This window comes from Thunnus maccoyii, chromosome 7 (genome assembly GCF_910596095.1).
Source record: "Thunnus maccoyii chromosome 7, fThuMac1.1, whole genome shotgun sequence".
Classification (NCBI taxonomy): Eukaryota; Metazoa; Chordata; class Actinopteri; order Scombriformes; family Scombridae; genus Thunnus; species Thunnus maccoyii.
This window is the reverse complement of record NC_056539.1, coordinates 12,089,964-12,116,245: the sequence shown is the minus strand read 5'-3', so window position 1 is coordinate 12,116,245 and position 26,282 is coordinate 12,089,964. Positions and strand designations below refer to the sequence as shown.

General features: G+C 42.5%; 1 protein-coding gene across 10 annotated transcripts in view; it reads left to right on the top strand.

The window, feature by feature from the left end:
• Positions 1-26,282, top strand: part of celf5a (cugbp, Elav-like family member 5a) — a 192,057-nt gene that overhangs the window by 48,799 nt on the left and 116,976 nt on the right. Inside the window, exon 1 of one of the 10 annotated variants that reach the window (XM_042415897.1) lies at positions 5,155-5,208. The exons of the other annotated variants lie outside the window; for them this stretch is intronic. Coding sequence (XP_042271831.1) covers positions 5,179-5,208 — 30 coding nt within the window. The 5' untranslated portion in view covers positions 5,155-5,178. Of the gene's footprint in view, positions 1-5,154; positions 5,209-26,282 lie in introns of those variants that run through there. 10 annotated transcript variants of the gene reach the window in all.

Genomic DNA, 26,282 nt, shown 5'->3' with positions numbered 1-26,282 from the left:
CATGTTAAGACACCAACTTTTCTTTTGCAATCAGCCGAGCTGAGATTATGATAACGGGAGATTCACCCAAGACTGCTGAAACTTGTTCACTTACATTACTGCACATCTGAGAACACACAGTTTTTCCATTGTGTTTTGTATTTCTTTTGCACAAATTATCCTTAAAATTCAAAACCATCTCTATGCCCCGAGGCCTTCTCTCTAACTTGAGGATTTATCAATGTGTGCTTATTCAATTTTCCTATTCAAGAGGCTGTTTTTTTTTTTCTCTCTTAAATGAATTATTTAACCAAACAATGAAAATAGAATTGCTTGTTCTACATGTACAGTAGCAAAGTGACACACATACACACACGCACACGCATGCACACGAACATGCACATGGCTCTTTGTGACTTGTCACAAGCATACACAGTCATGCATTACATGCAGCATTTGCATTGCCACCCTATGCGCTTTCCTCATCCCTCTCTTCAGACAGGACCGTGACTAATGCTAGGAAAATGGCAGGGAATATTTTGAGCACGGAGGAGACAATTTTTTATGGTCCAAGGAAGAATGCATTTTAAAATGGAAACTGCACAGGCAGCTCACAGACCTCCTACACAATAGCACAGTTAAGCGTGTGTGTGTGTGTGTGTGTGTGTGTGCACATGTGTTGCGTGGGTGCATGGCTATGTGCTGCTCAAGGCCCTAAGTAGGTGGCTGATACATCATATTATGACTGCTAATAGTCAACAGGCATCATTGTGATTTAATGCAGTTGATCTTCTAACCCTAACTCTCAAATACCAAAACTACTAAAACACAGATATTACAATGTAAGAAATTCTAGATTCATACAACCTCAGTTGTATATTGATAATAGTAACATTGAATTCACCAAGTTAATAGCTGACAGAACAGCAATATTAAAATATACGAGATGGGGCAAAACATTTGCAAACAATGACAGTGGATATTAAATATGTTTAGAAGAGAAAATGGAGGTGAACTGTTTACAGATCGACTATCTGGTTTAGAGCTGATTAGTTGATTCCCAGAAAATGAATCTGCAATGATTTTGATAATCAATTAATCACTTTGAGTCATTTTTATAGAAAAAAATATCCAAATTTGCCATTTCCAGCATCTCATATGTGAATTTTTTCTGGTTTATTTAGTCTTCTATGATCGTAAACTGAATATCTTTGGGTCATAAGTTGGGACAAAAGAAGACATTTAAGAACGTCACCTTGGACTTTGAAAGACAGTTATCGTCATTTTTCACCATTTTTGGACATTTTATGGACCAAAATATTAATTGGTTAACTTGTAATGAAAATAATTATAATAAATAAATAAAAAATAATCTGGTCAAACTTTGACCTACTGTATTATCAGCTTTCTATAGGTCCACTTTCTTTCTTTTTCAGGGTGACACTTCTTGACTATACTTGGCACATTCACAAATATAGATTCACTTCTAATGTCAGCCTTCATCAGGTTACCGTATCATTCAATTTGTAAGGCATTTGTGACATGTTGCTGTTAACAAGCTCTTGTTCGGAAACTATGAATGTGTTATAAGCTTGACATTATCTTGTCTATACTCCTGCCTCTGTTTCTCCCATAGCCAGCTGTCTGCCTCTCTCCTTCCCTTCCTGCCGGTCTTCCTCTCTTACCTGCATGACTCCCTACTCCTCTAACAGCCTGTCTGCCTGTTTTCTCTCTCCCCTGCCTGCCTGCACTCCTGCCTTACTCTGTGGCTGCCTTCACAGTATGACAGCCCACTAATGAAAGCAAGATAAGCATGCCAAGCAAACTGTTCATTTCAAATTAGAAAAAAAAAATCCCCTCACACATAAAAAAATACAAGTTTCTCCCCCTTATCATTGCTGTATTCCTCCCTGCTCTGCCTGTCCCTAGCTAGCCGGAGCAAATTTGATTGGGTCCGGATAGGGAGAGAATGGTAGCAGATAAGGCACCCGAAACTGTCGCCAAACGAGGCCTGATGCAGCCGAGGATAAGGGCCGAAACGCAATTATGCTGGCAGAATTCTTATATTAAACCCCAATCACCAGTGTAAAACTGCTGCCACCTCCATTGCCATTCCTCTACCCCTCATCCCTCTATCCTTCCATTCCTACCTTTCTGTGAATGACGAGTGTCTAATCTCTGTGGGTACAGATCTCTCTCTCAGGTCTTAACATGGCTGTAATCACACCCCTCGCCCCTCTCTCCCCCAACCTCCCCAGTCAGATGGACTGTGCCTGATAACAGCACGGCTGAAGGAACTTTTTTTTTTTTTTTTTCCTCCATGGAATAGGCCAGCACTCCTGTCAGCTTGGAGATAGTTACAGCTGTTTTCCTCTTTCTTCCTTAATGCATTTCACACTTACTCTGAGCGTCTTTGAGGCTGTAATGGGGGAATACATGTCACAGTTAACAGCCGCACGCATGGTTTTGAGACTCCCATTTACTAGCCCACCAATGGTACAGAGTGCAGTGCAATATTCCATTGTCTTCTATATGGATTTATATTTATATTGCTTTACCTTCTGCCTCTTTCATTAGAAGATGCTTTAGGGATGCTATGGAAACACTGGGCAGTTGTTTCTTCTGTCACTTAGTCACGGTGCTTTCAGGACGCAGTTACTAGGGCTGGAACATTTTCTGCTAATGACAAAGAGGCATTCCCCTTTCACAAAGCTCTCTGTCAAGGAAAATTGTCTTCTAATTATAATAATGGTGACTAGCTTTGACAGTTTATAGAAAGGCTTGCCATTATCCTAAACATGGCAGTGTCAACGTCAGCGAATAAGTCAGTTTTATTTTGTTTGTCTTACATAATGTCTTAGAGAGCAAAGTCTACAAGGTAAAATCCCAATCCCAAACGGTTAATTAATAATACAAGGAAATGAAAACATGCTAATACTGTTACCAAAAGTAACCGTATTCAGATGGCATTGATGACATTATTATGCAGGAAGAAGATGTCTTTAGTTGCATGGATTGCATCAGGGTGAATAGGGTTGATGATGGGGTGTTTAGGAGGGTGTACTGGAGATATATAGGAGTGGGGTAGTGGGGGCGGGTGGGCTGGCCAACATGCAGTATTCTGCTGTTTCCTGTCCTCCAGCTGTGAGGGCTACGGCTGCCACAGCACTATTAGGGGGTCTGGGTCACCGCCTGCCGAGTGCTCCATTGTCAGCTGCCCGCTTAACAGACAGAGAGGCGAGAGAGAGGTCCAACCTCTATTGTGGCACCGTTGCAAAACAGCAGAGGAGATGAAAAAAAAAAAAAAAAAAAACATCTGATGACTGTATAATTACACAGTGAATACAGTCCCTCCCCCCACCAGCATTTTTCCTTTTTTTTCTATTCAATCCTTTTCTTCCCCCCTGTCTCTTTCTTTTTTTCCGGTAGAGTGTCTGCTAATTAAGCGCTTCCATTAGGCAGCCTGTAATTGGTTTGAAAAGTAATGACAAGCAAGTTTATTTACAAGGTAATTAGAATAAAGGCAGGCTTTGTGCTGATCATAATCATTTACAACCGCAGCAAAGGAGAAAAAAAAAATCCAGAATCATTGTTATTTGACAGACAAGCAGTTCAGCACACTATATGTAGTTATCAATGTTTTATCCCATCTGTAAACAAACTGCACTCTACACATGGGCAGCCCTTTTTCCCATCTTGCTGATGTTTTGTTCAGTGTCCAAATACAAGCCTGTCTTTGATAAATGAATGAGATTGAGTTAAATCAAAGAAGACATGATGGGGCAGCTTTTTTCCTCTCTTCTCTCCCTGCCTTCATGCCATCATTATGCTTTATGTACAGAACTGGTCTGTCAGCTGAAAGCTGGAGACTCTGCTTAGTTGGTGTGATGGCTTGAAGGGAAGAGTCAGACATTGTGTTATTCCAATAATGTACAATTTTCCTCTCACAGAGGATTGGTAGGTGGATGTAACAGAGATGGCAGGCTGGCAGGCAGAGTGAGAGAGAGCTAGAGAGAGGGAGATGGAGGGGTGGGGGGTAATGCCCATGCACTTGGACATCTCTGCCCTTCACTTTCCAGGCAACAGATGGAAACAGTGTATTAAGGCACCCAGGGGCAACCCTGGGCACCCTGGCATAGCCGAGGCATGGCCAGGTTCAGGGGGAGCAGGTGGGCATCTGTTCCACGCCCTTAATCGCTTGCCGCACCCGCCATCCCTGTGGTGAGCTTGGCTTTTTGTGTATATGTGTGTGTGTGGGTGTGTGGAGGGATGTATTTATATCTGTGTACAGTATGGGTGTCTCAGTGTGTCACATCTCTGCTGACTTCAGTAAGGGGTAAGGGGAATTTACTCTCTGGTTGCAGGCTGGTTTCACTGGCTCATGAGCTGCAGTACAGGATCTTAGTCATTAGTTACCACTTTTTGTTCATATCAATGAAGCTCAGGCGAAAACATCTTTCCCTTTAACAGAGGAAGATGTAAGCGTCGCGTCCGTGTCAGGAGGGGTCAACAAAATCAGATATTTAGCAAGTCCTCTCCCCTTATGGGTGTGGGTAGTCCATGTTTTTTTGCACTTATACTTGACTTTTATAAGCAGAACATTGTTGTTGATGAAGGTCCTAAGATGAAGCCTGCAGTGGGAATGGGTCCAGGCAATGAATTCAATTAACTTTAATATAAACCTCTTAGTTGATACCATAGATAAGACATACTGCATGAGGGCAACAAAAGCCTTCGACCTGACAGTGAACATAATAGGGTCTTATATCTTGTTGGTATTCCTTCAGAGTTAAATGAACACAGACATCTGCTGTTGTGTTAAAGCACAATGAGGATCTTGTTCTTTGTGTTGGACAAGTTTCTGTGCATAGCTTTTAAATATTGAGTTGGGCTTTATAGCAAACATAAACAGCTTTCAGTAAATATGATTGGCAGTCATGTTTCCAAGCCAGGCTAATTCCATTAAGCTATTGATCTCTCTCTGCCTCAGCTTTGGCCCTGCACTGGCTATGAATACCTGTTTACTTTGCCCTGGCCCTGGGCTCTAGCTCAGTTTCATGCTGCCTGCCCGTCTGCCCGTCTATCCGCCATTCTCACAGCAGCAGAATAACTTTTCAGACATCTCTCAACATGGTGCTAGTGCATAGTGGATAAACAAAGAGGAGCAGCTTGCACACCGCACAACAAAGCTGAGAAGAGATGCTGACTGAGCCGGTTACTGCAAAAGAGGTAGCTACAATTTTACGCATTCACAAAATATGAATGGTGATTGCTTATTGGCTGTAGTCTAGAGTACTATACATCCTTGTACTAATACTGTCTTAAATTATTCCATGTGTTGTTGTGTAAGTTCCAGGTTGTCCATCCATCTTTGTCTTTCTCTGTAGTTTGTGACTCATTCCTTGTCATCGTTTTCTACCCTATATTCATCTTCTGCCTTCTGCTATATCTCAGTCCAAAATGATCTGTATGAAAAAAGTATATTACTAGCTCTCCCTGCCTGAGCAGCACACTTTATTGCTGTCAAACCAAGCTTGAGATTTGGTGGGAATCGGGAGCAAAGGGGGTATGAGGGAGGGAGACAAGAGGTGAGGGGAGGGAGAGATGATGGCTCAGATTCGACTGGAGAGTTAGCTGTTGTTCCACTTGAGTTTTACTTTACTGAGCAAATCATTTGGTTGACTGGCGTGATGTGCTTCTTCTTCTCCTCGCCCCCCCCCACCCCCCCCCCCCCCCCCCCTCCTCCTACTCATCTCCTGTCCCACTCTGCCCTCTGCCGCTCTCCTCCAGATTGCGGAGGAGGGTGTGTGTGTGTGTGTCGGGGTGTGAGTGCCTGTTTCCCTCATGTGCTGCTGGTCAAGAGCGAGGGTACAAGCAATTATAACTCACCACAACCCATCACTGAGTTTTATGGGTACAGATGAGGCAAATATGCGGCCCCGCTACAGCAGCATCATCCAAATGAAGTCTGAGAGTTGCTGTTTGTCAGTACTTTACAGTTGATGAGGATCTTATGAAATTTTAAAGTTATACCCAGTAGGTTTTTGTCTGCTTTCGTGCGCGGACCACACACACAAACGTGTAAACCCACACATGCACACACACAAGCAGAACTCGTGCACTATGAGTCTACTGTACAGTTATTGTCTTTGCCCCCAGGTATGATCTGTGAGCTACCTCACAGCACTGACTGACATATTATGAACTGAGCAATGAAGTGCTACTCAGGAAAGCAAGACTACATCCCGATCTTATTTCTGCACCGCACACAAGCACATTTAACTACACACACAGACAAAAGACACACATACCAACACAGGAACACACACACACACACACGCAGTAGCTGAGCTCCGAGGAGTAACGAAGCAAACAATGAGTTTCCCCAGTGCATTGTGGCTCGGCTGCCCTGCTTTAAATGTGAGCCGAGTCATCAGCACTTAAACGCTTGATTGATGGCACAGAAGTGAGGATGATTGTGGGATATGCCAGCTCCAAATGACAAGCAATTACTCATTTTGTGTAATGAAAACCTTAACACCAATCATTGAAGCTTTACACCGTGCTAATGCTTTATGTAATATTATATGTTCCCTTCATCCACCCCTACTCCCACCCCCGCTACCATCCCTCGGGTGTCGCAGCAGACGTTTACTAAATAACATAATTTGTAATGGCTGAAGTGATGGCACAACAGGCCTGCTAAGTGAGTGAGCAGAGGCAAGTGTTTTATGGCTGAGGGTTTTTTTTTTTTTTTAAGCATATCAATAGCGGAGAGCTGAGAGTCCTGGCAGGTCTACTTACAGCAGCCCCGCAGACATCAGTGCCATTAGGTCTTCTGATTACCATTCTAAATGTTTGCACCGCTTCAGCCTAACACTATCATCCGTCCAGCAATGTGTCGCCATGGCAACCAAGACTTAATTATGGTTTTTATATGTGTGTATGTGTTTGTATGCCTGCGTGTGTGTGTGTGTATGCGCGCGTGTGTGTGTGTGTCCCTCAGCTTTAGCCGGTATTATATCCGTGTGTGTACGCACACGAACGGGCATGTTCGTCAACGTGGCATGAGATAGTGAAAGTGCTGTCCTCCTTTCTCTCCTCTCCCTTTGCTCTGCCAAGACTACAATTACCCCTGCACTCCTCTCCTCCACAAAATCACTGTAATTATCTGTAGCCAGCATGGGCACACTGGCTGGCAACAGGTGCCATGTGAATGCTAATCCCCTCCCCCTGGCCGCATGCTATTCTTCTGCCTGGCCCCTGACAAACCAACTGTCACTGACAGAAGGAAAGACACTCCAAAGCTGCACACTCCTTCAGAGCTGCATGCGTATGGACAATAATTAGGCTGCCCAGAGATGTTAAGTTGTGGGATGTCAAGTGTAGTTAAAATGTAGAGCTTTTTGTTGAGCGTGTACAGTGGGGTGTGTGTGTGTGGGCATATGTGTGAATTATGGCATGACAGCCTTTCCTCCTTATGGTAATGTGTGTACATGAGCCTAATCTACATACACGAGCGCAGGCACACACACACACACAGACACACACACACACACACACACACACACACACACAGATTTGACATCAATCCATAGCATTAAATGAAGTGTGAAAAACAGGTCAGAGAGGACTTCCTGTCTTTATAAACAGCCTAAACGCTATCCAGATGTTCCATGCCTCTCCTGTCCCTACAAAATCTGCTCACGTCAGCGGTAACTGGCAAAATATAGCCTCTTTAAAGTGATATACACTAACTGAGGCAAGGACATCAGTACGCACTACCTCGGCTGCTGCACTTTGACTATGGTCTGGAGTAAAAATGTCAGCTCCTCTACCTATATTTATAGTGCATTTCACTGTCTTTGCTTGAGTGTCATCCCAATGGAAATGAGCAATATCTCTTTATTTCTACCTATGCCAGGCCATCTGTGCCAGGGATCAGCTGTGCTTTTTACAGACCTCACCTGATATAACACAGGAGGACACTGGTCTGTTCACTGTTATGTAAATATGTATTGAAGAAAGGTGAGCACAAGGTGGGGAGAAGACAGAGAAGACTCCGGAAAGCCCTGAGCATCGGTAGTACGAGCTTTTTAGGAATGAGGAGACGTCCTTAATACACCCAGTGCATGCAGAAGATATACTGCCAATCAGGAGAACAAAGACAAGACAGTAGACATGCTCGGAGTCAGCCGTGGTGTAGTCTGAAGTGGTGGATCAGGTGTCACTTGTCTCCATGTGGTTGAATGTATTCCGGCTGTATGAGCCACGGTGCTCCGACTGGCTCCTCTGCTGCTCTGCGTGGTACATGAAACTGCTGCAAATGCCGGGACAAAGCATATTAAATGTAAAACATTTACCTGGCTTTTGTTTTGGGTGCAGTACTCAACATACACAACTTGTGGGGACAGATCGAATCAATAAATAAATAATGATGGCTCTTACTTTCTAGGAACGTTTAAACACACACACACACACACACACACACACACACACACACACACACACACACACACACACACACACACACACACACACACACACACACATATCTCCAACATAGTGCATAGGCACACTGGTTTGACCTTTCCATCTCTACAAAGAGGCAGGAATGGCTAGGACTCTTTCCTGTTAACTCACCCGTTATTCTGCCCACAATCCTTTTGACATGGGGGCCACGTTCAATGTTTAATGCTGTTTGTTTTATATTCCTGCCTCATTTCCTTATATAAAAATTTATGATGACATTCTCTACCTTCCATAAAATATTCATAAATGTCATTACTAATAACTTTCATAGATTATCTAAATTGATCCTTCTGTCTGCTTTTATCTAGGCTGCCCAGCATGGATCCATTAGTTCTGAATGAGAGACAAGCTCTTCTTGTATTTTGTTATGTATGGACAGGAGAGAACAGATGTACTTGCGCGCGCGCGTGTGTGTGTGTGTGTGTGTGTGTGTCACCTCTAAACAATTTGGCATATATGCTTGGAATTTCGCTGTCCAGGCATCAAGATGGAAACTCTTTTTCTTTTAAAAATAGTGTTATGAAGTATTTCAGTTCTGCTTTGTGCATTGGACACTGATCAGCTATATTTCCTTTACACCACTGACAAATGTGTTTGTTTTCTTCAAACGAGGTAAGGGACTGCCTCAGTCCAGCAGGGAATCCCATTCTTGTGGCCTTTTTAAGTCAGACTTGACACCTCGCTATTTGAACGTGACTACATTATGTGAAATGAATAATTTGCATTCAAGCTAATTCTCTATAAATGAGGAGGTAACAGCTATAGATCCAGGAGTGAATCCTCATCCTCTGGTCTGCCCTGATCTTTAATATATAATAGATTCCTGTCTCTCACTAGCCTCTGTTCCCTATGAAATTTTCAAATGTCCCATTAATCATTCACCGGCCAATTTCACTTACATGACATGTGCATTACGCTGCATGCAAAACATATATATAACTAATTTTGCCAAAAGATAACAAAAGTCACAAGAAGTCATGCATTTTTCCTTCACCTGTCACTCTCTCCCCTCATTCTCTCTCTCTGTCTCTTTTCTTCCACTTGCTCATTTTGAATCACTGTCACTGTCTTCCCTTATCTTAGTCTTTCTCATGTTAAGTCTTCCTTTATTGTATGGATTACAACGAGGGAATTGTTGTTACTGCTATCATCATACATTTTGAAACCCAAGACTTTGATCAGATAGATCACAGCATGCTTTCTTGTATTTTCACTGATGAGTTCCACTGATAGTTTACTCTTATCTAAAGCCTACCTAACTGGCATTTTTTCCCCTTATTTCTACAATAATTTTATGTTGTTTGTATTTTACTTTTTGTTTTAATTCTAATCTCTTTTAATTATTTTGTTGTATTTTGTTGTTTTTTTATTTAGGTATTCAATTCTTACGTCCACTCGTGAAACACTTTGTAGTTTAGGAAGGTTCTGCAGTAATGCCATGTTCCATAAATGCCATAAGGAAAAGAGACCAGAGAGACAGTTTTCACCATGAACTTTCATGCTAAGGAGAACTTGAGTGAGCATCACTGAAATGACAACAATTTGTTGTATTGTTCTCCTTGTCCATTCTCCTGGATTTGCTGGTTGTCTGTTTTAATGATAGGTCTGAGCCTCAGAGTGTCCTTCTGTCTCCTGTCCGCCACCCTGACACAGAGATGAAAGATGAAATGGAGATTGTGACTGATGCAATTACTTTGCTGCTGATTGAAGGAGAGGCCAAATTATCACCGCCCTGATTGGGCTTTGTCTGGACTGAGAGCATGCCACGCTCTGATTAAAGTGTCGCAGAAATGTGTGTGTGTGTTGGGGGTGGGGGTGATGGGGTCTATTCATGTGTGTGTGTGTGTGTGTTTTGGACAGTAGAAAGGCCTTGGATGGTAGAAAGGAAAAAAAGACACTTTGTCATCTTTGACCTTCCCACATGCGAGTTCTTCTTAACAAGAGCAGAATCGGTGCACAATCTACTGAATCGGATTTTATGATTTTATGAATTCTTTCAATGCTTCTCTTTTTTTATGCCTCTTTTTTATGTCCCTTTTCAGAAAGGTGCAGAATAATAATGCATCTTTTTAGAGCCCCAACACAGGGGTCCCACTTCACCTCGGCTCCCGTTTTTTTTGGCCCTTGATTTCTCTGTTAATTTTTTCATCTCAGCTCATATCAGCTACATATTTAATCTTCGCTGCAGCATCCAACTTGTACCACTGGAGGCCTCCTTTCTGTCTTTATTTATTTTCTTGTCTTGCAATATAACCTCATGCTATTTCCATATATTTCTCTCACTATGTCTGCGCATGTTTCTCTCATGGATCCTGTTCTGTCTTCCCCCAACCCCTGTTCCCTCTCCCTCTTTTTGGCCTCTCTCTCATCTCCTGCTCCACTCTTGCATCAGTCTTTTTCAAACAGCTTGTGTTCAGCTGAGCCCCAACTTCAAACATACATTTTAAAAGAACCGAAACTATCTCATGTTAGAAAAAAAGCCCCTGAGTCTTATTTGCCCAGCACTGCCACACTCCCTCTCCCTCCCTCTCTTCTTCTCTCCATCCAGCCCTCCATCCGTCCCTCCCCATCCAAAATGTTGTTTGTTTATCATCATTGGAGCATTCTAGCTCCAGGTTGTTGCATCATAATTAGCAGCCTGACTAGCACTGATGCATATGTGTACGTGCGCATGCGTGCGCAGTGGTGCTGTTGGTTCATTTCTGATTTCACAGGGAGTTAGTTCATCCCTGTGGCTGATCCCAGGAGCCAGCTGTTGGCTGTAGACTATTGCAGCCTCACAGCATGGCAACATGGAGGTAACACACATCATATAACTCACCCCCACCCTCTTTCTGCATAGAACCAACTTGAAAGGCTTTACTCTCTCTCAGCAGGCGCCTGATCCCTCCCTCTATCCCTCCATCCATCTATCCTTTCTTCTATCTTTCCCTCTCTCTCTCTGCTCGCTTCTGTTGTAGACTGTAATACAAGACCTTTAAATAATTACACATAGGAGTCCTCCAGAGCGGCTAAATGGGAAGCTAGGGCTCAGTGAAAGTTAACCCTTCACCGTGCAGCGGTTTATGCCTTCTTAGAGCAGGCCACTGATAGGTGAAGCCGTGATCATCTTGTGTGTGTCTTCATATCTTCTTGCCAGGCTGTTTAAAACCAAGCCTAATGTAATCTGTGGGAAAAACAGCATTCTAGTGACAGAGTATTTGGCTTGAGATTCACAGGCTATATCTGTGAAGAGAATCTGTCAGTTGAGAGAGCTCTGAGGGACAGGGTCTGAAAAAAAGAGGATGATCTTTACTTAAGAGTCGAGGCAGATCAGAGGTTAGGTTTCTCTGTGGCTGGGTCTTACTTGAAAAAATTGCGTAATTTCTAATTTGTATGCCTTTTTTGGTAAAGGCGAACTTTTTTCCCACAGGTCTTCAACTGCTTTCCTGCATGACCTTCCTCAAGCATCTTGTTAAAAAAATATATTTATAGTGCGCTGGCCTTGATTATAACACTGGATCAAGTCGTTTCAGTGAAAGATGAATTATGAGAACAATCACTGAGCCTCTGAGTTGAAGCAAGTGGAGAAACAAGCGAAGAAAGAACTGAAAGAAAGAAAGAAAGAACTGACAAGAACAGATTTAAAATTATACACTTTATATTTTTATATGGCCAACAAGTAGCCAAATACACAAACAAAACCAAACACTATAGTCTTCAAACTACAGCTTTGTGTGGAGGCATTTTTCAAAAAAACTAGCATAAAAGTAACACTCGCCCACTAAACAGTCCAAACTAAGATCATGTGGAAAAGCTATATATGACAGAGGGCTACTGTACTATCAGCAGACGAGCTATACTTTTCACCATCTAACCTGCCAAGTGTAGGCTGCTTTGGAATGATACTGGGATCTGGCTTTGCCCAGGCTCCCACTGATGTGTATACGTATGAAGAGGGTTGGTGGATGGAGACTAGCTCACAGCTTGAGTCCTGTTAATGCAGATGGCTGCTTCTGTTGGCGTATGGGTAGGGTTTATGTGCAATGTTAATGAATATTTATGTGTTTAAAGCACATTTGTGGTGGGAGGCTCCTGTGGATATGAGGACAAGACTTTGACTCAGAGCCTTAGTGAGTGTCAGGGGAGTGTAAGGGGCATTGGAGTGTGGCTTAGGGGGATGAGGATTCCTATTCAGGTGGCTTTATGGCTTAAAATGTCTTTGTCTTTATCACTGTGACTGGAACATGAATATACAATACATATATAATATAAAAGTGAGTGGGAAGTCTGCCTTATTTAAAAAAAAATCATAAAAGTCATTCAGTCATTAAACTAAGAAGTTGTAGTTACAACATTTAGACACACACATCAACATGTATATAAGCAAATAGTTTTAGTTCTGTGTGGGGTTTTGTTTCATGTTGTTTTACTGTTCACTTAGAAAGGATGGAACACTAAATTACTCTTTGGGATCTTTTAAATAAAACTGTCAGACTGCACTCATGGTGTGTTTTTTTCATCACTTACTGTGGTAAAACCACAGAGGAAATGTTGAATTGATTTTCAGGGTGGAGTTTGCAGACTTTGATTGCAGTAGTGTAATAATGCAGTGTGCTCAGCCCCCCTTAATACTTCCCTATTGAGCATGTACTGTATACAGTACAAGGCCACCACTAATCAAATTCTCTCTCTTTCTCTCCCCCATGCCATTGCCTCTGGTGCATCTCCAACATCAGGTAAGAAATTGTTCTATCATTCCACCAATCAATAGCAATATGGCCTGCAGCTAGCTACACACTGACACTGTCTAAACTCAGAGATTTAGATGTGTGCAAATGGCAGCAGTGATATTTTACTTTCGGCATCAACAATATTATCAGAGCCCAGGTGGAGCAGCACAGTAAATCCACCTCTCGTCCTTTGGTTTGGATCTTTTATCAAGACTGATACTTCCCATGTAATGAAAGCTATTTGGCAAGAGCTGTCGCAGTGTGGCATCCTGGGAAGGAGCTAAAGATGCTCTGGCTCACTGTGAAAACAGCTCAGTGCTGGGCTCAGGCAGCTGTACTGATGTTGCCGATGTGCGGTGCGTCTCCTCAGCCCTCCTGTGACAGCTCCCCCAAGTTTATGACAAATGGTGGGGCGCTGAGCGGGCTAACAGGGAGGTAACGCCTGTTAGTTCATTAGTAGGCCAGGTCACTGTGGGCTCAGGACCAGACATACACACCTCTACGCTCCTTGCTTCTGGGCTGATGGACAGATACACTGCTCTTTTACATATGCACATATATATACAAATACAGAAACATTATGTCACCAATACAAAATGGAAATGGCACAGTTCATTTCTTGCGCTTCCTGCTCCCTAGAGTTAATACGACAAAATCACCTGAGCGACATGTTCATTTATCATTTGTTCCTCTATATCATCCACTGATGTTTGATTGGCCCTTTAATGATAAAGTCATGAAGGTATCCAAAATAAGCCCTAACCTTTGACCCACGGACTGTGGTGAAGTGTCATTTAAGTGTTGATCCCACCTTAGATGCCATCACTTTTTAATCAAAATATTCTTAATCAATAATTTGGAACATCCTAACACCCCTATAATTCATACTTGCATCAATAGACAGGCCCAGCACAATCTCTCTGTACCATTCTGTCCTTCATTTGCTCAGTTGCAGTTGCCCCCCTTCCCCCTCCCCGCCCTTTGTCTCTTCGTCACTCACCCACACTCTCTCTCCATCCTAACTAAGGGCTCTCAGAGGGCCACAGCCCAAACTGCTGGTCCTGTCTGTCTATTAATAAATGGCATTAACCACCTGGCCCTTCAGGGACTATTCATTTTAAAGATGAACTACCTTAAAGTACAACACAATGCCGTCTCGTTTTTACTGCCTCCTCATTACTGCTCAGGGTGGCTCAAGACTCATCACCGACCCTCCTCTTCCGCCCCCTTATCCCACCATCCCTTTATCTTTTCATCCTGCCTCAACCACTCCCTTCCCTCGCTGTCCTTAGGCGTAAAGGCGTAAGCGACCCGAGCATCCTTAGCTAAATCAATAGCAGAACAAGAAAAATGATTATGATCACAATGGTAAGAAAGTTACCTTTTCTCCAGATGGATTTCTAATTTTGCTAAACTCCCATCAACTCAATGGGTTGGCCTTTGAATAGCCAGAGTCCCAATTCCCACTTCTGTAAATGCACTTACAGCAATTGTGATGATAAATCTAGGCCCTCATGTTAAAGTGTTTTATACTTATATAATTACCATAATAATCAAGTTTATTGTGGAGTGGCGTGCTATGCAGTACCATGGGTGTTTCATTCGTAGCAATTACTGTTATAAACGTGCTACAGTGACTGTGTATCTGCACAATAAGCTGCCCAGACCAATTTACTGTGATCCATGACAATGTGGTACACCACTGGCCTGCTAAATCGTTTACAGCATAACATATAGAGCCTGTTCTTGGCTTTAATTACTCTGACTCTAAATAAGCTCCAGTATCATGCTTACTAATTCCACAGTGGACAGCTAATATCTGGATCAAAGAGATCACTACAGTTAAAAAGAAAAAAAGGAAACCACATCAGCATTTCATTGGCCTCTCTTTCTCATTTACTCTACAGTGTTTTTAAAGGGTTTTTCCTTCCTATTACGTTTTTTCCTTTTTTTTTTTTTTTGTTTCTGTTGAAGATGAATCAGAATGCTTGGAATCGTTGCACACGTCTTCCCCTGTGTCTGAATGTCAAAATATTTGTTCCGGGTTTGTTTTAGAACCCTGGCAAACGGGTGAAGGAAAGGTTTGAAGTTGTAGAGGAACAGCCTCATTATACTCACCAAGCCGCACAGTTATTCTGTATGAAGTGGAGATAAAAGCAAGAAAAAAGCTGAGAGCAAGAAGAAATAAAGAACATTGGGAAAAAAAAGAATGTGGAAAAAAAAAAAGATGAAGCTTGAAGGAAGAGAAATGTGGAAAGAAAAGGGGCTGGATCAAAAGGATAAGGGGGAGGAAGGAAGGAAGGAAAGCACCATGTGTTTCTAAAAAAGAACCAAAACACAAAGTGAAAGAGATCAAATTATAGCAAGAGATAGTGACTCCACCGGTATGACTGATTTATCAGCTGAGCTTAATGGTTTAAAGTCCCTGTCTCTTACTCTTTCTCTCTGAAGTCCTAAAGACAATTTCAAATTACTCCATGCTGATACGGCTAATGTTAATTAAAAGCTGAATGCTTTAGCCCTTATTGTGTGCTTATGTTTGAAGCATCAGACCCCTTTCTTTCATTCATTTCCTTCTTTCTTCTTCTCTGTCAAATTTAATATGGCCCCAACCTATATGCATATACATATATATACACACACAGAGAGCCACACCAGAGTGAGGGAGGGAACAAACCAATTTTGTTGTTATTTTGTGTGTGTTTATATATTTTGGGATGGGATTTCAGTGCCGACAGAGTTTGTGCTGTGAATCGCAGCCTTTGGCCTGTGAGCAATGGGTTCAATTCTAGTCATGACAGCAGTGTCCATGCCAAGTTCTGTGGAGCAGATATTTTAATCCATCATGCGTACGTGTCCCGCTAACATCAGACTTTTGACTTTTGACTTTTTTCCCTTTTTTTAAGAGAAAAGTGCATCTGGTAAACATGGTCTGCTGTGAAATAACACAACTTTAGATCCTCCTAAGCAGATGCAAAGAATGTTGTCCGTCATTGCAAAGCACGCAATTTTCAATTCAGTATTATTTGAATGATAAAGAAAATGTAATGAACTGATATGTAAAGATACCAATACAACTGACCTTCTCAGGACAGACATGGCATGACAACTCCACATACTATGCAGTGCAAAGGGGATGCATTCATTAGTGTTAGGATTTCCCATGCATGCATTTTTTTCCTATCACATGTTCTCAGCTTTGTCTGTGTACTTTATATATATATCTGTGTATGTTTGTCTATTATTGGTAAAGGACTGCCATTTGCACACCTCTGGGTTAGAGTCATGGCCCAGTGTGCAGCACAATGAAAGCAGCTGCCGAGCGCGCCTTTGAAGACTAGTTCAGAGGCAGCAGCGTACACGTGCTTCTAGCTCACTAACCTAAATTCCTCCACCTCACACTACACAAACATTGTGCTCACACCCACAACGCTTTTACGCGGGAATTCATGCAAAGCAACTCGCACACAGACACTAATTCACATTCACATGTGAATACACACACACACACACACACACACACACACACACGCACGCACACAGAAACACACACAAACAGGCTTTCCCCAGGTAGGTGGTTTCAATCTAGACAGAGTCCCGATGTTCTTCAAAGAGTAGGCTCCACTGGCTCTGTTTCATTCTTGTCTTGTCTGTCTGTTCTAGGAGACAGATGCACTGTATAGTTCTGTTGAACTACTGAGTCGAAGAAAATCACTCTGTTTGTGTACTGAGATGCGTCAATCACAATCCCTCAATATACCATCTGGCATTCTCTTCGTAGTGGATAGTATTTATGAATAGCATAATTATAATAAGATTGTATGACTGATTATTTCACAAAAAATAAGCAAACTTATTTTGTTTTGCCTTCTCTATTCTTCTAAAATCATTCTAACACGCCACGTCAAAAAAGAAAATCAAAGAAGTAAGCCTAAAGCCTTAAAGACAGCAAAGAAATTGCTGTTACAATTTTATAATGGCATGTTTTCACAAATGTGCCCATATGCGTTTGGCCACATGAGAACTGTACTTCAAGCTTTCCGCCATAGATAAGAAGGGATAATTTGACACCTCCAAAAGCTATTTCGACACACCAGTGACTGTAGCTACTATAGGTGCCTGGCTTGACATTCTATCACGTTTGTATCCTCCCACATTGAATATGCAATCAAATCGCTCCCCTAGCAGATGAAATGGCATCCAGTTGACTCTCATATCCTCCACATGCATGATGTGAAGGCTCCACATAGTGTATGTGTGTACGTGTGATGCGGGGGTTGTACCAACCCCTGGGATCTGGTCTGTGATGAAACATTCAGGAAGAGTTGCTAGAGGAGTGTATTCAACACCAGGCTGTAAAATGAAGCTCTGGAAAAGCAATCTCCACTCACAGAGACCTATCGCTTTCATTACCATCGAAGCTCTGTGCATCAAAGGCTGTATTTTACTAAGATAAACGTTGTGTCGTGATTCTTCGACGGTGGGAGGGTCTAAATGGTCATTTACATACCTTATACACGCATGCTGCATACACAAAGTGCTGGATAAAAACATAAAAAAGTATCATACATTATATCGCGTGGAGCAGTCTACTCATCCCACACATATTAAATGAAGATAAATAGATTGCATTAATTGTACGGTATCTGTGCTAAAGCCACTGATTAATGCCACTGTTTGCTGATTCAGATCTTGTAATGATTTATGAGGACTTTTACAGCTGATAATTTTCAGTATGCACATTGTTCATTCTGTGGTGCTGCGTGTGGAAACGCTGTATGTATGTGAGTGTACAGTACATGTGTAGGCATAGTCCTCATGCACATACAGTACTGTACACACAAACAGTGAACAGAGAGTGAAGGTCCACGCATGTGTTTGTAGAGGTGAGTGAAAGAGCAGTCAGCGTTTGTTTAGCTAATCAGGCAAATGAGTGTCATAAAAGAAGCCAGAGGCAGGAGCGGAGCAGAGTGCAGCACAGAGGAAACCCACAGAGGAGAGAGTCTCCCCCCTCTGGGAATAGACCAACCCACCCCACCCATGTCCTGCACATAACATTTCAGCAATTAAACATTGACTGATGTCCTGACTGATCAAGGTTACTGGGCCAAGGTGAAGCCCAATGAAGAGTGTCACATTGCTTTATGGTTCCTGTCCCATAGGTCCCCCTCTGCATGGACCCTACAGTGTACTAATGCAAGCTGCCCATTGAAACTGTCCTCATCAGAGAAATGTCAACATTGGTTCTGCTAAAAACAGCCCATGTTTATGTTGACAAGCGACCTCTTATGGTCATGCAATCACTAGGTGCCCTCTCAAGAAAAGCAATGGTTGTTTTTTGAAACAACATATATTTACATTGGATAGCAAAAGTCAAAGACATTGAGGAGGTTGTTTTATAGTATTGCCATTAAAGGTGTCAAGGAGAAGGTTGGGTTGGTGTACAAACAACTTTTCTATAAACTATATATATTAGTTGAATGATTATTGCCTTAAGAAGGCAAGATGTTGCCAAGATGATGATCCATAGAATTTGTGATAAAAAGATCGCCTCAGTTATGAGTGCGTGCCTGTCCTCTCCTTTGTTGGGCCTACAAAGTATCTGATTTTGACATCAGAGACTACCAGTTCTTCTATCAATGGTAAATGTTGGTTTCTTTTATCCATAAAGGTAACCTTTCCCCAATCTATACCATGACCACTAGTTTTATTTGCCTAAGCCTAACCATAGGGGTGACAGATCAGAAAGGCCATATATATTTGGAACATTCAAATGGGCCATTTTGTCATTTAAGTATGAAGCCTTGTTGTGTATGTAAGGCTAAAGTAAAGGATAGTGTATGTATGGCTATCCAGCACAGAGAGAATAATGGCATACAGTACAGTATATTGGTATATCTTTGCGAATGTATGTGGAGGTAGTGAACAGAAACTGGTCTGACTGCTGATTTTGGAGCATGTGTGTCTTCGTCTTCTGCCAGGCACACAGACTAGATCCCAAAGGAGAGATGCAGGTTAATCAGACATGTTGCTCTGAATTAGGGTATCACAACCTGTCACCACAACCCAACCACCACCCTCACTGATTTCCTCTGTCTGCCGTCCTCTCTTCTGTGCTTCTTGGAGACCAAGTTGCTCAGCAGTAATGGAGATAACTGCCGTGTAATAGACTTTTTTGTCGGATCCACTGGTGTCAAAGCAGCATGGGTTCTCTGTGACATGGCTATTGATTCCTGATTGGGCCTGCTCACTAGAGAGGTTAGAGAGATAGGAAGAGAGATTGAAGGCTAGCCACTGGGCTAATGGGCCAAAGGGGCAATGCTGAAGGGTAGGACCAGGCCAGGATAGAGCTCTTCAATAACAGTCACTTGGAGCTACACTGTCCTTTAGGTAAAAGACTTCATTATAATTTACTGGAAACCTCTTCCTCGGTCGCTGTGCTGTCAATGCCTGACTTTTTAGCAGTCTATTGCTCTCTCTTGTGCTCTCTCATGCAGTTTTATTTTCTCTTCTACCCCCTCCCACCCTTCTTCCATCCCTCTCTCCATCTTTCTCTCTACTAGCCTATCAGAGAGAGGGTCATAACTCAGGTCAGGTCTATAAAAGCGTCAGGATGGCTGCATGCATGGACCTTGCATTATAGGGTCAGCCCGGACTTCATTACCACAATTAGACTGAGGTGCTGGTAGCCGGCATAATGGGTGACTGCTCAACCCATTTGCTACCGTGTATTTCCTTTACCACCGAATGATTGGAAACCACAAAATGCTGCAAGCCTCCATTAGACAGTCTATTCTAAAACACTCTGTTAGTGCTGCTGTGTTCACTGCCAAAAACTAGCACCAAAGAATGATTGCAGTAGAGCACACCAGAGCCAAATTGATATGTAACAGAATGTTGCTGCCGGAAAAGAGAAAGATTCAGCTTTTTTTGGGGAGAATTTGGGTTGTCAAAAGTTTTAGAGACAATAGCCTCTACTAAATAAATATATAAATAAACAAAGCTAAGCCTAATCTAATATGTGAAAGCCTGTCAGAGGAATGGGGGGCTCAGGGGGGGAATATTGTGCATGTGAAAGGCCATTGGAGGATTAGAGTGAAAGGCCAGACATGGAGAGAGTGAGCACAACATAATAAAGGCAGAGCAGCTGTTCAAAAAAGGACAAGAGTGGAGGAGAAAAGAAAAGGAGAGAGTGGGAAAGAGAGCCTGAGAAAGCGATAGAGAGAGAGAGAGAGATTGCGGGAAGGCTAGAGGCTGTATTTTTAGAAATTAAAGATTTATTGAGTGGCGAAAGAGCAAAAGTGTGGAGAGAGAAAGGGGATGGGGAAGAAGAATGGACATGGGTGATCTTTTCAAAAGGCCTAAAATGAAGCATTTTTGTCCCTGTCATTTTAATTTGGCATTGGTCCGCATGTCTCAATCAAGAAGATGGAGGGAGAGTAAGCAGCTAAGCAGATGGTCAAATACTGTATGTGGGGTTTTCTCGTACCTGGTCTGTGGCCTCTGAATGAGTAGCTGGAGTCAGAGATTGACCTCCCTGCTGCTAGGATCCTTCATTAATTCATAGAGCAGTGGACCCGGGTGCTTTCAGTGCACCAGGTGTGGCCTTGAACGATGCCTGTTAAAAAAAGACCTAATTTCCATTCTGGGGACTTTAAGCACTTAGGCTTGTTATGCCCAGGAGGGCAGTATGGTGCGGTATGGAGTAGAGCAAGCAAATCAGTGTGTGAACCGAACCTCTATGACTCACACTGCTTAAAATGGAACAGGAGCATGAGTACTATGGCCTCCCTCCCCATGAGTTGCCTTGGTCTTTGTTACTGACTAGCTAGGTGAGTGACATTCAGACTGGCTGGGTAACTGATTTGTTGGCTTCATCAGGCCAGTCCGGCACAAAGAGCAGCCCCCTACTGACCCCCCCACTCTCTAAAATGGTAGCATTAATATGCAACAGCAGTATTTCCCCTATCCTCTTTAGCACCTAATCAGACTTTATTCAAATTTGCACAGCTGTAGTTCATGTATTATGCAGCATTAGTTGCTACTTCAATAGTCATTAATAAAGAGTTGGCTGGCCTCTGAATAAGCGATGATGCAAGAGGATGATGAGGTGAGTGAGAGATGGAGAGCAGGGAACATAGCCTGTCATCTCCTACAATCTATGTCCTCCAAATGGTTATTTATTTCCTTATTGTGTGCCATATTATGATGTCAACGAGGACAATGGCGTCAAACGTAATTATAGCAGCGGCAGGTTTGGAGAGCTGACTTTCAGTTTTAAAAGTTTTCGAGGTTTGCAGTGGGCCCTGAGTGCCCTCTGTTGAAAATTCTATTGAAATATTTGTTTGCACGCCTCAGTGGCATTTAATCTCCTGTTGTTCATCAGTTTCCGCTTGATTTATTTCTTCACCTTCGCCTATTTATTGAATTTAATTACACCTCAAATCCCAATGCAAACCTGCTGCTGTTAAGGGCTGAGGGAGGTGGGGATGGAAGGAGGAAAGGGGAGGAGGATGGGGAGCGGTGTCAAGTATAAACCATGACTCAGACAAATAGCCTGCTCCTTCCAAAGGCATACAGTATGTGCCCTCTTTTCTTTAAGCAAGCTCACATGTAGACAAACACACACTCATACACACAGACACATGCCTGCACAAATTAGCCGTGGAGGTCAGTAAATCAGTCTAAAGCCTCTTTCATACATGCACTGCAACCCTGAAATTTTCTGGACATTATATGGCAGAGCCGTATGTGTGAACGCAAATGTCCGAATCAGTTGGACCAAACATTAAACAGACTTTACCCTGCTAGCTCCCTATTACAAAGTCCATGTAATGTCCGATTGAGCCCATGTGTGAATACAGCAGGTCATTTTCCGGAGAATTCACAGCAAGTGAGTGGACGTGTTGATGACGCTTCTATCATGTGACTGGCACTAAGCTGCATTGTTTTGACTGGGCCTGAACACTCCGTGGTGAAGCAAACACTAATGGGAGAGAGGACTTCCTGTGATTTCTGATAAAATAAAGGAAGCCATTTTATTTCAGGTGACAAGCTTAAAAATGCAGAATTTAAACCGCAGCATACTTTTTGCGTCATGAACTGCCTCCTGCATGGTCTACCCAGGCGCCACCCCTTGCCTAAACCAAACAGATTATTTCCAGTAGATGAGAACACGTCTGACACGGACAATCTCCTGTTGTGTGCTACATGTGTGAAAGGGCAACTCCAGACAATGTCCGGATCTGATTCCTCATTGTCTGTAGTTCATATATGAAAACGGATTAAGAGCGGTCCAGTAAGACACACATCCTCTAAAATCCTTGCAAATGATCTGCAGTCTGTCTGCAGCTTCACCGACCACATAAAATATCGGCCAGTTAATTAGGCAGTAATTGTGCAATGTGCTCTCCTTTTTATGTGCCATGCATCGGGCCATAAAGGGGCCAGTGTGAGGATGGATGGCAGAGAGGGACACTGAGGTGTATGCTATAGCATCAGCCCATTTCAGGTCCACAATATGGCCAGAGGTCACATATATTTCTTTTTTGAAGGGGAGTGCAAAAAGCCCAACCCCCTTCTGTATTTTTTTGAAAGGGATAATTAAAGAGGCAGTCACCTTAACTGGCTGCGTGCCTTTTACGCTCACTGTTGTGTAAATATCAATTTAATAAGTCATAGTTTACTGTGTTACATTGATAATGTCAAATTTACATCCAGTGTCCTGTATTAGCATTGTAATCATCTCTGTGAAGGCTATTGACAAAGTTAAGACAATCAAAGTTTCTTTCTTTTTGATCTGTTTGAAGCACTTTGTCAGTAGATGATCTTCAATGAACCCGATTTTGTAGAGTTTTAAATTGTTTAAAGAAATGAAAAGACCCACAGAGATGCCAGCCTAGAGACAGAGTTGAAGATTAAGGTATCATGTCGAGCAGGTCATGTTCACCTCTAAACCTTCACTCGGCTTGACTTTGTGCTTGTAGAAGCACAAAACTTCCAGACAAGATTCTTTGTACATATTTGCTGAATACAGCAGAGAGCAAGGCTGAGACGATACAGCAGAGACTACAGAGCAGGCTGCTGGATTAATTGTGCTCTCTACTGAAGTGATTGAATGAGTGTGGACAAGGTCATCAGGTTCACATATTAGAGAAGGGACATGCTTTATGCCTTCCATCTCCTAATGTAAAGGGACTGTTTTGATGATGATGGTGATGATGATGATGATGATATGATGATGGTGTGTGTGTGTGTGTGCGCGTGTGTGTGTGTGCGCTTAAATGCTGTAGCTAAACTCAACTTTCCAAGGATAGAGCATGCGCAACATATGCCTATACGACATCTCACTGTGTGTATTTTTGTGAGTCTCCATGTGCTGAGGTTAGTTTATGAGAAGTGTATGTGTGTGCGTGTGCATGTGCATGCACGCTCAGAGCCACAGGGCTGTATGTATATGTGTGTGAGTCAGTACTGTGTGATGCTGTGCTGCAGGGCCAGCAGCGCACAGCAGCGAGACAGAGATGTGACAGTGATGGCTCCTTAGCCCCGGGCCACAGCTGGAAGGCCTGAGACACACCCACACCACTGACCTTCACTGTCACCACTGTAGCAAAGACACACACACACACACACACACACACACACACACACACACCACAGAGACATGCACTCACATGGGTCCATGTTCTTGCAGCCATAGCAGAGAGTGTGTATTTAGCGTAGCCCAAATACATGTGGCGGACACATGGGCACACACAACATGTACACTCACACACACACACATACACATACACGCTCACACACACACACACACACACACACACACACACACACACACACACAAACATACACATACATTCTGCTCATTTTCCACCTACACTCTCTCCTTTTTCCTCCACTGTTCTCCGCTCCTCTCAGTGAGTCAGAGCTTATGAGGCAGGGCACAATGATTCACCACCAGTGTGAGTAAGTTGCTTTCTACATGCAGCTCTTCTCTCAGACCAACTCCGTAGGCTATACTCATTATCATCCCTACTCTCCCCCCACACCCCAACTGTTTCATCTCACACCCCCACCCCTTAATAGTACTGTGGTCATCACACCCATGACAAGACGTTCCTTTCTCTTACATCGCTTTTCTTACATTTAAGACTTCACAAATGACACCAGCAGCAGCAACTGTTATTCAAGATGAGGAAGAACAAGATTTCTTTCTCAAGGATGCTGTACTCAGGTCTACACAAGGTTATAACGACTCTCCTTGGTCTCCTGGCTTCTCTATAAATATTTATGCCCGGAGTGGTGAGCCTACAGGTCGTCACGTTCTGTGCTTGGTTCCTCTGTCAAATCAGTTGTCAGACTGACGCATGATTTGCATAAGTATGCATCAGGCAGATGGGGGAAATTATAAATTTAACTCAGACAGCTACAGCCATGCACTTTTGAACCCATAAGCTTCAAAATCTCGTGTCACAGTTCCTGTCTACCTTCTTCCTAACCTTTTATCTTTATTGTTGATAATGGTACCTTTCGTGATTCTATCTGGTGTCTTCATATCTATTCCTCATTTGTACGGCGTGAGGCAACGCAGCTGGAACAGAGATCAGTGAGAACGTTATTCACATTATGAAACCTTAATGTGATCTCAGTACATGTAAAATTTACCGGATCCCAAATTTTCATTAATTTACATTGAAAATCAGTCAATATACTTAGTCCTGCATTAAACCACATCTCTCTCAATAGCTCAGCCTAAGCTTTTCTGGGCACATTCCATAATCCACTTCAAAATCCTGTGCCCTCGTATGTCCTTATACTGGCTTTATATATAGGCATCCTAGTACATAATGCCAAAATGTTGTGTTAGCCCATCCTCCATAGCTGTGAATCCCTTTTTGCTTTGATACTGTCAAACTGGGTTGTTGGTGTGTTATAGTGGTGTCACAGTATACAAAGAAGTAGGCTAACAAGTGTTTTTTTATGTTTAGTTAGTCTATTATGCACTGCAGGGAAATATCTTTGATGGTACACAGAAGAACAGAGGAGTATCGGCTATAATAGGGCACAGGAGAGGAGAACAGGTTTTAATGGGGCAGAAAGAGATATGTTTGTGTATCTTAACCACAACAGTACCATCAGTGACTCCTGTGCATTCCTTGATCTATTGTAACAAACATGGGAGAAAATATTGTTTCTTCCCTTTTTTATATGCATGTGCACACTGTGACAAAACATTTATTTAAACAAGACCTCTGTTAGTCCTTACATCTCATTGTGCCTCACTGGGGACATTTTTGGCTTTTTAATTTTTTCAATCATTTGGTTGTGTTAACGCATATGGCATAAATTGTGGCAAGAGTGTGGATTTTTTTTTTTTTTTTTTAAATTTTGGATGTTCAACCTTAGTTCCTATAATAAGTCTACAATAAACTATGTAGCCAAATAAAGACACTCAGATCCTTATGGACAACAATGTCCCCATTTAAAGCCATTAAAACTGTAATTTTTGATCCCACGGCCATTACAGCATAAAATTCTATTATATTATATTTCAATCTAGAGCCCTGCCTTCAGAATTTTAGTTTTTACTATTTTCCACCAGACTGAGCCATTTTCTTCATGTTTCTCAGGCAAATATATACTATTGTCCTGGTCTCTACTAGAGGCATTGCTGCTGTCTTATGGAACACATGTAGCAAATATATGCATCTAAAATCTAAAATGATGTGTGTCTGTTCATATGGATGTTGGAGAGTGGTGTATGCGCGTGTGTGTGTATGTGTGCCTGTGTACAGACATTCAAATCCTTTTGGACAGAAATGGCCCCATTTAAACCATAATTTTTGATCCCACTGCCATTACAGCATAAAATCATGCATTCTATTATATCAGGCTTTCAATCTAGAGCCCTGGCTTCAAAATTGTGGTTTTCCACCAGATTGAGCCATTTTCTCATGTTTGCCCTATGGGGCAAATACACGCTATATTCCTAGTTTCCACTAGGGGCATTGCTGCTGTATTATGGAGCACTGCAGGCCAAATGTATGCAACTAAAAT